The following is a 16329-nucleotide window of genomic DNA, read 5'->3' as shown; positions in this document are numbered from 1 at the left end:
GTGTTTTGGGGTTTAGGGTTGGGTAGGTAAGGGTGATTTTAGGGATCTGATAGACTTCTAGCTGCAGATTCCTTACCTTTGAACTTCCCAGGCTTCAGGTTGGATCCAGAAACTTTTGCTGAGCAATACCCCTTGCACGCGACGTCTGGTCACTCCATTCAGCTGCACGTGACGTCGGCTTTGGTTATGACGTCGCAACGCCTATATAGGCGCCACGCAGGTGCGCAGATGTCAGTTCTTTTCTTTCCGCACCAGTTAAGCGCTGATATGGGAAGAGCTACCCCTCTGCCACTTTTTGGCAGGCTTTTTCTTGACTTTTGTAAAAATTTTAGTTTTTTTTTTACATTGTGTGTGAGTGATTTGAGTAGTAAGGGTATTTATAGGGCTATGGGGTGGGTAATGGAATTGGGTGGTGAGGGAGATTTTGGGGTTTAGAGATGGGTGAGGAAACATGGTAGTGAGGGTGTTATTAGGAGTGGGTAAGGGAGTCGAGTATTGAGGGTGTTTTTAAGCTTTATGCATGGGTTAGGATATCGGTCATAAGGGAGTTGCTTAGGGATGGGTAAGAGTATAGGGTGGTAAAGGTGTTTTAGGGGTGGGCAAGTAAAGTGGGTGCTAAGGGTGTTTTTTAGAGTTTATGGATGGGTAAGGAAATTGGGTTCCCCCAATTAAAAAGAAAAGTGTGTGTATGCATATGTGTGTGTGTGTGTGTATGTGTGTGTGTGTATGTATATATATATATATATATATATATATATATATATATATATATATATATATATATATATCCTACTGGCGGTCGCCAGTAGGTAGTTATAGTTAGGACCCTGTTTCCATAGGAAAACCGCAACATTCTATTTTGAATAACTTTGGCGCCGGTCGACGAATCCTCGCGAAATTTTCAAAATAGGTGGGGCGCTGCGCTCCTACCCTGAAAGTCTCGGGGGGGGATTCGTCAAGCGGGGGCTGAGATAAAAGGGGGGTCCCAAAACGCGTTTTTCCCATGCATTTTTCCATAGGACCTTTAGACACAGCTACAGCCCGAACGGCTCAACGGAGTTCCTTGAAATTTGGCAGAGAGGTAGTCTACAGGTCAAGGAAGTGCCTTTTGTAGGTTTGGTGTAAATCTGTTCAGTAGATTCTGAGAAAATAGCCTTTAAATCAATATATATATCTGAGCCAGCTTACGGTGCGCTTACCGTACGCGTACGGTGACGTGCGCGAGCACGATTCTGATTGGCTGTTAGATCTTAGTAAACATTCGAATCGGTCGAAACCAGGAAGCGGCGGCCGCCATTTTCTCTCTCACACTCTGAGTGGGGATTAAAAAACAAAGGACAAAAACATGTAAAGGGGCTGTTTAGACAGCTCCTAAGCACCTAGCCATGTTGGGGGAGTCCCCAAAGATCCCCCAAGGCCAAAAACTGAATTTTAATTTTTTCGGTAATTTCGCCGATTACGCTTACCGTACGCGTACGGTAAAAAAAATGTTTACAAAAAAATTAGCCATACTCTCCCCACCCCATGTGCAAATGGTTCCCGAAGGGCACCATTTGTGCATGGCATATCACAGATGTGAAAAATTTAAATATTACCTTTCACAACGAAGCGCATCATATGTCCTCCATGTGCGCACGGCACTAACTGCGTAAAGTGGGTGCGCGGTGCGCGAAGCGCACCACGTGCTCACCGTGCGCGCACGGAACGAACTGCGTTAAGTGGGCGCGCACGCCACGAATGGCGTAAAGTAACTTAGCATTTAAAAAACCGTACAAATTCACTGAAAAAACCATAGGTTTCACACACGTTATAGTTAGGAATTAGCATTTAAAAAACCTTGCAAATTCACTGAAAAAACCATAGGTTTCACACATGTTATAGTTAGCGGAAATTTTACTGATTAAAAAACCAATGAAATTCCCCCGTTATAGTTAGTGCAGGCAACTATAACGCACGCGACCGCAATCTTCTGCTGATGACATATGTGTCTTTATGAAAAAAAAATATTTGTAATATATGTATAGCTAAAAATTTATGGAAGAAGACATGGGCAAATAAGTGTCTAAATACAGTATTAGTATCAGCAGAGGATTGCGGTCGCGTGAGTTATAGTTGCCTGCACTAACTATAACGGGGGAATTTCATTGGTTTTTTATCAGTAAAATTTCCGCTAACTATAACGTGTGAAACCTATGGTTTTTTCAGTGAATATATATATATATATATGTGTGTGTGTATATATATGTATGCGTATATAATAAATATATATGTATATATTCAAACAAACCTTATTTGATTTATTGGAAAAAACAATCCTAAAAGCATTACAAGCATAAATGTCAGTTATCGAAAAAAAAATACATTAGAAAGTGACCGATCAGACGGTCAATAATTTACGTTTGCAAAGTCTTAAATTCAAAAAGTTACCAACTTTAAAACCGACCAAGATATTTGCTAGCGTACCTTGCTAGTACAAAGCAGGCTTAGATTGACAAAAGCCCTAAAGTTTAGGAACAGGTTAAAGAATGTTCTAGTTGGATATTCATAATATTTACAGAAAATAATATAGGGCCTTGCTACGGGTGCAGGGGGAGACCGCAGCATCCAACAGGATCCATGATTTTATCGGGGTGGCGGTCGGAATCCTATCTGCTCCGTGGAGGCGGTGCCTGCTCAGGTTTGAATGTCCCTTTACGATGGCCTTTTCATGGCGGTCCGACTGCCATGAAAAGAGTGTCAGAAACAGACTTTGGGGGCCTATGCAGAGCCCCCGTGGGACATTTCTAAGTGGCCCTGGGGGCACGTCTAGTGCCCCACCAAACATCCATGCACCATGTGCCAGGCACCACTTGGTGCCTGGCACACCAATATGCACAAAGTGCTTTATTTATTCTACTGTGGCTTGTGCTGCGGCCCTCTTTCTGTGCTGTATTAAAATCCGCAGTAGAAAACTGCACTTTTCGACCGCCATACTGGCAGCCTAATCGTAATAGGGCAGGTGGGACCGCCGACTCATTGTTGGACAGTCTCCTGCCCGATGCGATGGCAGTCGGAGGTCCGACTGACCGCCATCATAATAAGGCCATAGTGTTCTAAAGTTTGTACATAGATTTCATCACGCGGCTGGACTAAAACCGATCCTTTATCAAATTGGCCCAGCGGAAAGCAGAGTGAAGATCTAATGGTTCCCAGCCAAAATTTAGCTAGGAGTGATTTTTCCCAGGGGCTCAAAACTAAGTCAATTATGGCTCAAAATGTAATGTTTGGATAATAGCATAATCCCGCAGTAGGGGATTCCTCACCTCCTCTAGCTTCCTGATTGACTTATTGTGGCTCAAAAAAGAGCTTTCAATAAGGAGTGGGGAGATGTAAACAGTTCCTCCCATCCTATAAGGCCTTAGAAGTAAGTTGCATTCATTTCAGTCAAGAACTGACAGTACCCTTCTCACAGGTCAGACAATCTGCAATGATCTCTCTGAGATGGTATGCTTATTATCCTAAACTGACACCCAAAGAACTAAAGGGACAACTTTAATTGCATCAGATACATAAATTATACCCAGTTCTTCATGTTAAATATAAGTGGGGGTCGAAGGGAGGCGGGGAGAGGGGAGCAAGAAGGCACCGACAGAAGCGCTTCACCTTAACCTGCACTTTGGCAACATTTGGTACCCCCAAACACTAGCACCAGCCGTTAACACGGATAGACCTTCTAAAGCGCCTGAATTAGGTAATTTCCTAATCTTTTAGATAAATCGAATAAAGCCCCAACAGAGTGACTAAAACGTATGCATCGATTTGCTGCGCAGGGTATCCACGAGCATTTAGAATCTAACATGAATCCCAAGTATGGAAAGTTGGAAACCTGCTCAATACGCCTTTCTTTGATGCAGAAGCAAACCGCTTTGATCACTCTAGAACCACATACCATGTATTTGGTTTTAGAGGTGTTTGTTCTCCAGTATTGAATCTTTCATAGATTCACATGATTGTATCTTCCCCGTCGTCATGGTGGGAGTCTCACGGTAAAGGAAATAAATAGCAGTAAAAGAAAAACTGCATAGATACAATAGATAAGTATAGACTTTGGTAGCCTAGTACCCTCATTATGTGGACCAAATGTGAGCCAATGAGACGCCAGCCCTGAGATCACCCTCCCCAGCAGAGCCATCATACCTCAGATTTCCAACCGCCGTTGTGTGAGAAGGAGTCTCCCTGAGCTTTGCTCAGTTCGTTCCCTTGGGTGAACTTTTGACCTGTTTTTTCACAGCACTTCCTTCTGGAATTGAGGTATTGTCTTTCTTCAGTTTACTTCAAATTGTCTGAAAGCTCTTAAGAAGAGGCTGTTCAGACCCAGTAGATCTTGTGGGAAGGCCAGGCTCTTCTCTGAGGACCCCCACAAGGACTGTTTATACTGCCTCCATCCCAAGCACGTCCCTAAGGAGTGCAAACGTAGAACATTTTCGGCAAAGACTCTTAATGATAGAGGCACGTTTGTTGTTGTGGCTCCAAACGAAAAAGGGCACGTCAGAATCTGACTCTGAGGATTATTCTAAGGCTCTCTCCTCTTCAAAACGCAAGGAGAGCCTTCTGAGGCAAAATCTTATCGGAAAAAACAAAAAATCAGTAAATATAAGGACAAGGAGTCCTCTTCCTCCTCACTGCCTCATACTCCTCTCAAAAAGTCCTTGGAGACGAGGGCTCCGTTGTCGGATCAGTCGACGAAGATAAGTGTCTACAACCGCTTCGTTTACGAAGGCGTCGACGACGGCGATTACGAAGACGACACCGTCTGCGGTTGGACCGTTGACGACTTCGATGACTAATACGGAGACAAAATCGTCGACGGCCATTCATTTGATACCGTAGTCTGTTTCGTCCACTGGCGCTCAGTCGACGACAACTTATAAATCTCTAATTTCAAGATCGCTGACGACTATCTTTATTAAGAGGTTGCCATTGTCGACGGAGAGATGAGGCAATTCAGAATTTTACATCCTGGACAAAAATTTCTCCGCTTCCTCCTTCAAATCTTCTTGTGATGCAGGAGTCTGAAAAAGAAAGTCCATATGGGGTCGCATACAGTCCCTCCCAGCTGAAAATTAAGAGTCAAGACACAGACGAGGAGGAATACCAAGAAGTGCAGGAGGATTTCTCTTTCAAAGATCGTCCTCTATCCGGTTAAAAAAGATATGGATCTTTACAACAATCCTACGACTATGAAGAGGAAGAGGATAATGCCCCTACCTGCAGAGAAGAGTCTGTGTCCATGCCAATTTCTCTAGTATCAGATCATAGGAGCATGATCATTGATTACTATCATCGCTTCCCTGAAGCTAATGCCTCTTCCTTGGACACTTCAAGTAAGTCGCAATCTGTCCTGCAGGCTCCGATTGTGCAACCTCCGGTGCAAAAGGTGCGCACTCCAAAGGTCATTACCATCTGGAAAGACTTAGTTGACAGCGAGGCTGAAGACCAACCTGAGGAAGGAGAATTGACTCAAGACGATCCTGTGGGTGACGAATGGGACCAATACGTTATCCCGTCTTCTCCACTGCTGTCACCCTCTCCAGCGACCTCTCCACCTGAGGACATATTGGGATTCCACGAGCTCATGGAAAAAGCTTTTAATTTGTTCAATCTCCCTCTTCCAGTTAAGGAAACAGATTGTTTCCTATATGATTTCAAAGAATCTTCTAAAAAATCAATAAGAACAATCCCCATGGTAAATTTTATATGGGAGGAAGGATTGAAAATTATGAGGAACCCAGCCTCCGTCGCAGCATCGGTACCCAGAATAGAAAAAAGTATCAGGCTCCCGAATCGTCTCCGGCATACCTAATTGGGCATCCCTGACCAGAATCTGTGGTGATGCAGGCAGTACAAAGACGATCAAAAAATCCATCGGCTGCATGTACAGCTCCTCCCGACAAGGAAAGGAGAAAACTGGATGGAACAGGCAAACTATTTACAGTCCTGGCAGTAGCGTCTATTAAAGCATCGAATGTGCTCACCATAATAAGCCGCTACAACAGGCAGATGTGGTCGGATATGGCTCCTCTATTATCACATCTGCCGGAGGACAAGAAGGAAGAGGCTACACTAATTTTACAGGACAGGGCTAGAGCAGCATCAGAATACTTAGACCTAGCCATGGATATATCACACGTGGCTTTCAGACGAATGGCAGGAGCTGTAGCGCTTCGCAGGCAGGGATGGCTAAAAGCTACCTCGTTCAGACCGGAAGTGCAGGCCAAGATAGTCAACATGCGTTTCGACGGAGAGAATTTATTCGGCAACCACGTTGACTATGCCCTGCAGGGTATTAAAAAAAGATACAGATACGGTGAGGGCGTTAGGTTGCCTGCAGCAGAACAGATTTCAGTCCTTTTGTGGCAGAGGATCAATAGGACCCCATCCGCAGACATCTTCCTATCAATCTAATAGATACCAGCTGTATCAACAGCAAGGGTACCGGCAGTTTTCAAGCACTCAGCAATTTCAATCCTCAAACACTTCTTATCAACAGCCCAGACGAAAGCCATCTGCAAGAGGTAAATTACAGGACACCAATCGGAGACAGTGACAATTTCAAGGCGCCAGCCACCACGTCATTCCACAACCTCCATCAGAGCCATTATCTCTCTTCCTGTTGCCACCATTGGCTGTATATAACATCGGACAGATGGGTGCTAGACATAATTCATCAGGGTCACACCCTATAGTTCCTCTTCAAACCACCGGACCGACCTCCCATTCACAGAAAACAGAAACATCTCTCGGCCCTCAAGGCGGAAATTCTGTCTCTTCTTGTAAAAGGAGCAATAGAGGAGGTCCCTCTTCAACAGCAAGGGAAAGGATTCTACTCACATTTTTTCCTGATACTGAACAATAAAATGACCAAATGGAGGCAGGTAATGGATCTCAGAGGCTTAAACAAATTAATCCGGAAACAATCTTTCCGTATGCTATCTCCAAGAAATTCTGATGATGCTGGGCAGAGGGGAATATATGACATCTTTAGATCTATTAGATGCATACTTCTATATTCCAATCTGCTTCAAACACAGACAGTATCTCAGATTCGCGGTGGCAGGGCGCCACTACCAATTCAGAGTGTTTACCCTTCGGTCTCCGATCCGCGCCAAGAGTGTTCACGAAATGCATGTTGCCAGTCGCAGCGTATCTGAGGCAGCAAGGTCATCAGATATATCCATATCTGGACGATTGGTTGATAAAGGCGCATCGTACCAAGACACTTGAGAACCCTTGGAATGTTGCATGAATCTCTTCCACTTTCTGGGTTTACGAATAAAAATAGACAAATCTTCTCTAATTCCGTCCCAGTCTCTTCAATTTCTAGGAGCCTTATTATGAACAAGCGAAGCAAAAGCGTACTCTTCAGAGGAACGCATCCAGAAGATTTTGAAACTGACTTCACAACTAAAGAAAACAAAGTCCACTTAAATAAAGATATTCAAATCCTTGTTGGGGATGATGTCTTCCTGCATCCCCTTAGTTCCGAATTGCCGGCTTCACATGCGGCCTCTACAAGAGCTTCTCGACCTTCAGTGGGTGCAGCATCAAGGCTCTTTTTCGAGGATCGGATCTTCATCAATCCTCAAATAAAGGAAGCATCATCATTGTGGGGAATAAGACCGACCCTATCGGACGGTCTACTCTTCGAGCCTCAATCTCCAAGTTATATAATGACAAAAGATGCCTCCTTACAAGGATGGAGAACTCGCCTCCAAGACCTGGAAATTCAAGGACATTGGCGCAAACAAGAGGCTCAATTGCACATCAACTTATTGGAGCTAAAAGCGGTGTTATTGGGCTTACATGCCTTTCTCCCCAGGTTTCACGATTCACCAGTCCTAGTCAGAGCAGACAGCACAATAACAATGTTTTATTTAATAAAACGAGGGCGAACAAGATCAAAGCCCCTATCCGCGCAAGCTCAAGAAATTTGGAAATGGCTTCTAGTACACAATATCTCTTTGCACGTTCAATATGTTCCCGGACTTCACAACACAAGAGCAAATTCGTTAAGCAGATCAGCAAGTGTTTGTCACGAATGAGAACTGAATCAAAATCCGCTTATTCAAAATATTTCACTTACGGGGCACTCCAGCTCTAGACCTGTTTGCCAATCGAAACAACAAAAAATGCAAACAGTTCGCAAGCAGATTCCCCCAGCCGGGATCTTGGGGGAATGCTCTCCAGCTCCGTTGGACAGGAATGTTTGCATATGCTTTTCCCCCATTTTCACTGATCCCGAAGGTGCTCAGAAAAATGAGATCGGAACTGTCACTTAATTTTGATAGCCCCGGCATGGCCGAGATGAATTCTGGTTCTCAGAGCTCCTTCAGCGATCAGTGACTCCCAGAGTGCGGTTTCCTCTAATTCAAAATCTATTTTCCATAAACAGGGGGCAAGTTCTTCATCCCCAGTTGGCCTCGCTGAACTTGTGGGCATGGAACCTCATGAGCATGAATTTCAATCCTTAAATATTCCACAAGAATGCAGAGATATTCTCTCTCACTGTCGTGCAATTTCCACAAATAAAACTTAAATGGCAAAGTGGAAAAGGTTTTGCCAATAGTGTTCGACACAATCTCTTCACCCCTTGCATTCTTCTCCGGAACAAGTTCTTCCTTACTTATTACATTAGCCAAGGCAGGCCTTGCTCACGCCTCTGTCAAAGTGCATCTTGCTGCCATTTCCAGATATCGCAGAAGACCAAACCATCCATCTCTTTGGTCTCAGAGTAATAAATTAATCTTGAAAGGATTGTTCAGAGTTTTCCCTCCAATTAAACATCCATCAGTGTTGTGGCGACTTAAAACAGTCCTGGCACAGCTCATGAAACCACCTTTCGAACCAATTCACAAAGCCGAGCCACAGTTTGTATCTTGGAAGGTGGCTTTACTCCTGGCTCTGACGTCAGCCAGAAGGGTCAGTGAGATTCAGGCTTACTCCATCACGGAGCAGTTTCTTCAGTTCAAAACAGACAAGGTGATCCTAAGAACGAATCCTAAATTCATGCCGAAGGGCCCTTCGGATTTTCACCTCAACGAGCCTATTGTTCTGCCAACTTACTTTAAAGAGCCATCGTTTCCAGCGGAGAAATCTTTGCACACATTGGATCTCAAGAGGTGTTTAAAATTTTATATTGACAAAACAAAGTGCTTTAGAAAGACAAATCAATTGTTAATAGCGTTTGCTGGACCCAGGAAAGGTTTGGCGCTGTCAAGGACTACCATATCCAGATGGATAACCTTGGCCATTACTTTATGCCACGAGAAGGCCGGAAGACCTTTACACTCAACAGGTCGAGCTCACTCAACCAGAAAAATGGCGACGTCTGCTGCATTGTTTGCGGGAGTATAGCTCCCGGATATTTGCAGAGCGGCAACCTGGAAGAATATCCACACGTTTACCAGGTACTACTGTCTGGACACAGCTTGGAAAGCCGATTCAGCGGTGGGACAAGCCGTATTACGTCACCTGTTTCATTAAGGTATTTTCCTTACAATTTCTGAAAAATGTTTTTTCTTGTTAATGTTTTTTATTAAGTGTTACATTGAATATTATAGACTAAGTGTCTTTGGTTTTTATATGATATGTTACAATATGGTACATGCTGAGACACACAATCCATTCTAGCTTCTAGAGGATATGTTAGACTTGCAATAAGGAAGAAGAGCCTTAGCAAAAAAAGGTTCTATCCTGGAAACGCTTCCTTGTATGAGTACTGCTCTCTATTCTGATCCAAGCATGTGAATCTATTAAAGATTCAATACTGGAGAAAAAACAAGTTACTTACCTGTACACTATGGTTCTCCAGTATTGATATCTTTCATAGATTCACATGCGGCTCGCCCGCCTCCCCGTTTCTCAGGTAGACCATTTTTATCTCTAGCTACTTTCTTGGCTCACACTATGGATTGGAAATCTGAGGTATGATGGCTCTGCTTGGGATTATGATCTCAGGGCTGGTGTCTCATTGGCTGACGTTTGGTCCACATAATGAGGGTACTAGGCTACCCAAGTCTATACTCATCTGTGGTATCTATGCAGTTTTTCTTTTACTGCTATTTATTTCCTTTACCTTGAGACTCCCACCAGACGACGGAGAAGATACAAGCAAGTGAATCTATGAAAGATAGCAATACTGGAGAACCATAGTGTACAGGTAAGTAACTTGTTTTTTTCCAAATTTAGATCCCCCACAAAGGCTACAAAACTGCTGATTAAAGACCTCGGATCATTTGGGTTTAGAAACATCAGAACCGCATCATCTGAGTAAAGCAGAGCAGTTATTAAAGTGGACTTAACCATGGGAAAATCCTTCCCTGAGGTTTGCAGGCATTTATTTAAGCCGTTAATATGAAGGAGAAATAGGATGGGTTCCCGGACACAATCCTTGCGCACTCCTCGCTGTAAATCAAAAAAATCAATGCATTATCCTCCTGACCCGTAAATAACGGTTGCACAAACTCAACATTGTAAGGCCTGAAGAAATACCACCAGATCATCATCTAGCCCCAGTTCAGACAAGATTTTCTAAAGCTTCCTGCAGTTGACGCTGTTGAAGACATTGCTTAGATCCATAAAGGAAATAAGCAGCATTTCTGCTAGTTTGGCAATCGTATACTTGTTAATGATTACATGGAGATTGAGGCATTGTTTAATGGTACTAAGCCCTTCTCTTAATCCAAATTGCGGGGGGAGAAATCACTTGGTTGAGGTCAGCCTAATTCCCAATCCTACTTAGGGCGATAAACCCTATAACTCTGACCATGGAGTGTAATAAAGAGTTTGACCTGTAACATCGGTGGTCTTCCCTGAAACCTCTTTAGTAAATAGGAAAGATCACAGCGGTTTGCCAAGAGCTTGGAAGGCTATTGATGGCGGTACTAGTGGCCAAATTGGTAATAACAGGTGCTCAAAATCCAATGTTCTTTGTATCGTCCATCGGGACCCAGTGAGGTCAAGGTGCCTTCCTCAATGGTCTTGCGCTAATAACTTCCCACATCTCTGTTAAGTCAAATCTAATAGACATTGGAAATTACAGGGGTGAGTCATGTGGACTGGGATTCTTGGAGTCGGAATAGGAATAGATGGCTTTAAAACGATTGATCCAAAGCTCGGCACTGATGTTTGATACTAAAGCATCAGTCAGGGCTTCTGTGATTTCAGGGCGATTTCATAATTTTCCAGAAGCCTCTTGTGTCCTCATCTGCAATCAACATTTCCTGTTTGACTGCACGCTTTCTGTCTCTGATCTTATTTGTATGCAACTCATCAGGCCACCAATTTGGACCTATCCCCAGGGACAGACTTGATGGAAATGTCTGTTGCTCCAGCCAGAGCGGGAGGATTGACCATCAGTGGAAGCTCAAGGGCAAGCTCAATCGGATCGTGGTCGCTAAAAGCACTTGCTGAAATGGCTACTGAAAGCTTAGCCTACCCATAAGGGGAGAAACCAGAAAGGAATCAATGGTTAAACCCCATCCCCTCCCAGTGAAGGTGGAGATAGCGTAGTCCATACCCCCTTGTAGCTACATAACTTTATGTACCCAAGGTCAAGTATATACTTAAAGAACTTGTCTCCCCCACAGTTAGAGCACCGTGATGTACAATCCTTCTAATAAGCCTGTAATGGCTGAAGCACAGTACAGTTCGAGAGGGGGAAAAAAACATTCTGCAGAGACAGTGCACAATAAAAAAGAACTTCCTCAATATTGCAATTGTTGCCAGAGTGACCCCAAGCATTATAGACAATTAATAATGCGAAAGTTGATTTGTTAACCATGAACCACCCATCAAATTTGTATCCCAGCATGCTTTGTAGGTACTGGAAAGATTATAAAGTCACACGTTGTGTGAACAAAAAGCATTAGATCCCTGTAAGTTCTACTGGCTGGCGCACACAAACGCTAACCATTCCAGATGATGTGGTCTAAACACCAAGTTTCTTCTAACCAGTTAAAATCAAAACTAGTAAAGTAGGTAAGCCAGTCCTCATCGTTCAACTTGGGCAACAGGCCAGACGCGTTCCAACAAATTAGATTTAACAGATGGCCTGAGCAACCACCCCCAACAGGACTAGACAAGGTAGTGTTAGTAACTGGGTTTGCAGGCACAGGATCTCTGATAACCTTGTTACAAAGAGAAGGTGAGACTGTAGTCAAACCCTCTGACTGGGAAACTCAGTTAGGCATACCCCAGGAAGGTTCTGTTTACCAATAGGTACAGTCTGGCTACAAAGTACTGATGACGTCAATCCATATCATTAAGATCCATCGGGGGTGCGAAGCCTTTCTTATAGGGGATGTTTGAGCCTTCAGCCTGAACTGGAGTTTGTGCTCCCATTGCAGGGATCGGAACCGGGTCTTTTTGTATGTGTCTGTAAAATAACATTAAAAACCTAGGTGGTAGCGGTCATATGTTTCCTTCTGTGATCATGAGCTGTTGATGATGAAAAAGAACATGCCTTGCTAGATGCGGATGGATAAAGTTTATGATTACACACTCGCAGCATATTTTGTTTTTTAATTGATTAAAAGCGTCTGCTCTAGGATCCTCTAGTTTTGGCACGTTAGCCAAAACTACAACAAAAGGACAACTGTCAAGGGGTAGACGTATACGTATTGAAGTATTAGAACAATGAACAAGGTCAGCACAAGGATGTGGGAAGTTGAAGAACAGAAGTTACCTCATAGGTGGAGGCTTAGAATAAAATTGGCAGGATCTAGAGATCTTGGAGACTTCGGTGTCCATTTTGGCGAGTTTTTCCATTAAAGGCGCAAGGCAATTTAAAAAATAAATAATCTATATCTCGTATGAATATCACTTACCTACATATACGTATCTTGCTTGGCAAAGGCAATGCGTAGTAAAGGTATTGTGTTGCAATTGATGCGTGGTACAGGCATGTGTTGTAAATGCATGCGTGCTAAAGTCATACAACCAATATTGAAATACTTATCTTGCAAATCATTCTTAAGAATTCTGTTTTAATACATTTTTTGTGTCCACAGTTGTAACTGCTGCTCAGGCCAAAAATCTGATTGATGCTGGTGTGGATGCCCTTCGTGTAGGGATGGGTTGTGGGTCTATTTGCATCACGCAGGAAGGTGAGGACACTCAACTACATGGTTAAGTGCATTTTTTTCCTATTAATTCTTTATATTGTGGTGCAAGCTTTGAAAAAGATTAAGCATCAGTTTAACTGTTCTCTCTAGTTCAATTATACACATACCTTTTCTCTTTCTTATGATTGCGTTAAGTAGCTCCCCTCTTTTTAATAGTTTTTGCTTCTGCAGAAAGCAACACAATATGTCTGTTTTCAGATATCTATTGAAATATGTAGATGCAAATCAAATTTGGGAATTTTAAATGTGCAGTGTCAATTTAAAGTGCGATACTTGCTCTGCTGGATTGTTTTGAGTCATTTATTGCCACTTGTGCACCAGGAAGCTGTCATAAAGTGGATGAAAAGATGTACCAAGCAAGTATTAAACCAAGAAACATCTTTGAATACACTCTGCCTACGAACTTCCCAATGATATTTAGGGTATAGGTGTACCTTGCCCACCTCCAGTGCTCAGGGCCGTACTGAATCTACAGCAGTTGTATAAGTGGCTATTTTTTAACTTTTTGTGAAAGATTATAATGGTTGCTAAAGTAATGTTTTATTTCGTCATTGCATGCTTTCTGTACAGTAGTTATACTTGCTTCCATGGGGGTTCTTTCATTATGTTAAAACCAGCATACATTATATGAACTGTGGTGAAGAAAATAGAAATTGAAGTGGATGTAGGAGTTTCAAGGGCTGCTTTCCTTTTGTTCCTATGTTAATCGATATTGAAAGTGTTAAACTTGAAGTGGTACTTTTCATTCAGTCCAGCAAAGTACCATAACACTTGAAAGTTGTACAAGATTAGACAGAGGGTAATTCAGCCATCACACAGAAGACGTATCTGGGTTACACTGAATAATTACTCCAAGGTTTCAAACTAATTTAACATGTTACAGAAGACTACAGTAGTAGGGCATATAGAGCTGAAAACATCATGTGATACATCATTGAGGGGGCATTACCTACACAATGGTACCCTCTTAATGCTTTGTCAAGAAAAAAAAAAAAGTACATTAAAGGCATTCCAAAGTCAAGAGCTCCTGAGGTGGGGTACTGCCTGCATGAGAAGTCTAATCTGAAGTTAAGGGTGCATTGGAAAAAGGTCTGCAAGTAAGGAGTTATAATAGACATTTACTTATGTCTCTAGTACTATTACAGTGGAGGAAATCAACCTATTGTGCTGGAGGTGATTCGAGAAAAAGGGATCATGAAATCTTTTGTCACAGGAGACTCCAGACAATTAAGAAGTTTTTATTCCGGGCTGCAGATACATTGATTCATCTTGCAAATGTATTGGAGGAATACAGTGATTAAATGTAATTTAAAGTCCTGGGACAGACACTGGGTACTTATCCTATTGTAAGAGTAAACTTGGAAGACTACATAGTCTGAGGGACCGTCTACATGTACCTGTTTGGTCTTTCCTGCTATCATTTGAGAAATTGCCAGTAGTACTATAGTATAGATGCCTGTTGTGGTGCAGGAAGGGGGTTTTCTTGTACACCTTTTGATCCCTTGGGCACATCATAATGTAGGTGGTTTTGTTATTCCTTTCAGTGATGGCATGTGGCAGGCCGCAGGGCACCGCGGTCTATAAAGTGGCAGAATACGCACGCAGGTTTGGCGTACCTGTGATTGCAGATGGCGGAATCCAGACTGTGGGCCATGTAGTAAAAGCGTTAGCCCTAGGAGCATCAACAGGTACAATTAAAGTGCCCTTATTTTTTGATCTAATGATGATGAAAATATTGTTGCAGATAGCTAAATAGTAATTAGAAAATCCTTCAAAATTGTAAACTCTACAAAATGTTGTTTGCTTCTCAGAATGCTTTAAGGACGATTTATCTTTTCATGTTTTACTCCGAATTTCTCGCAGAATAAAAATTTCGCACAATTCATTAGCTTTGCCTAATTCATTAACCTCGTCATTTTTCATCTAACAAAACGGCCACGATTTAAAAAAAGAAATGAAATGGAGTTTCCAAAAATAAATCAAAGCTCTTATTTGAATTTTGTTTTTCCCTTTGAGGTGGTTTATTTCCTCTCCATTTTATTATCATTAATTATGTTCCATTATTGTGGTGTCCTTTACGTAATTTAAGGCTGCACACACTTTTGGGATCATTGCAACCTAATATTTTGTAAGCCGCATCATTTCATACTCCACTTTCATCCAACAATACCATTAACCACTTTATCCTTGGTTTTGCAATTGCTTAAAAAAGTAATAAATCTTATTGGCAGGTCATGCTCCCATAGAAGAATCACGGTGTTCTACTCTCATGTCAAGGTGTACATACCCCCCCATGCTCCCAGCTCCACCACTTTGACATATTTTCAAAAATACTGGTTCAATCATGACATCAATACATTTCTGCTCCTACATGTAAGATAATTTGGGACCATCTCACATAAGATAACCATATATACTTTGCAATCTAGAATCTGTAAATGATTGCTTGGACTTATGGCTAAGTTGCAAATTAGCAGAATTTTAGCCTGATTATAATAATCGTGGAAATGAACTATTTAGACAGCAGTTAACCAAATATGAGTTTTACCTGCATTGGAGTAGCAAACCATCTCATGAGAATGTTTTTATTCAGTGAGAAATTTGTCTTATTAAGTTAAGGGTTACTCCAATCATTCGCAATCATCATAAATGAGATTACTTGAATCAATATGATTTATTGTAATTCGTTCCATGCTGTGTTTGATATAAAACTGATTCCAAAAGCTGTGTGATTAATCATGTTATTTTAACATTTCAAAGTGATTAGCTGTCTCTTCTAAGAACATCTCTGCAACATCAGCAGAGAGTTTTGAGATGGCAGACATTTCTTTGTATCCATCCCTGTGACTTTGGCCTGGAATGTCATGGCAAAGTTAAATTTAACAGCAAAAAGTAAATGGCATGGAACCGAATTCCTCCTTTGTGTCCTTAAGGGATATCTATACCCTATATACACATTTGTAATATTAGAGGCACTCCTGCAGCTTCTCCTCATTTTGTGTGCAGGAGTTGAAGAGTGCTAACCTCATTTTGCAGAAGATTCAAATTGTTAAGGCAATTATTTTTGGAAATGGAATTCAAGTGAAAGGAATCAGCTTTTGAAGGTGTGCTCCAGTAACGTTTACAAAAATACTGAGCCAATAAAATTCATAAATGAACCAAGGGG

The 16329-nt window shown here is 42.2% G+C and overlaps 1 protein-coding gene across 9 annotated transcripts in view; it reads left to right on the top strand.

The window, feature by feature from the left end:
- Positions 1–16329, top strand: part of IMPDH1 (inosine monophosphate dehydrogenase 1) — a 330559-nt gene that overhangs the window by 257478 nt on the left and 56752 nt on the right. For 5 of the 9 annotated variants that reach the window (XM_085653672.1, XM_085653674.1, XM_085653676.1 and 2 more), the window contains 2 exons: positions 13050–13145; positions 14708–14851. In XM_085653672.1, coding sequence (XP_085509798.1) covers positions 13050–13145; positions 14708–14851 — 240 coding nt within the window. Of the gene's footprint in view, positions 1–13049; positions 13167–14707; positions 14852–16329 lie in introns of all 9 variants that reach the window. The other 4 variants (XM_085653671.1, XM_085653673.1, XM_085653678.1 and 1 more) reach the window with 1 other exon arrangement.

This window comes from Triturus cristatus, chromosome 4_1 (genome assembly GCF_964204655.1).
Source record: "Triturus cristatus chromosome 4_1, aTriCri1.1, whole genome shotgun sequence".
Classification (NCBI taxonomy): domain Eukaryota; kingdom Metazoa; phylum Chordata; class Amphibia; order Caudata; family Salamandridae; genus Triturus; species Triturus cristatus.
Note: the sequence above shows the minus strand (reverse complement) of the source record. Positions and strands in the feature narration are given on the sequence as shown.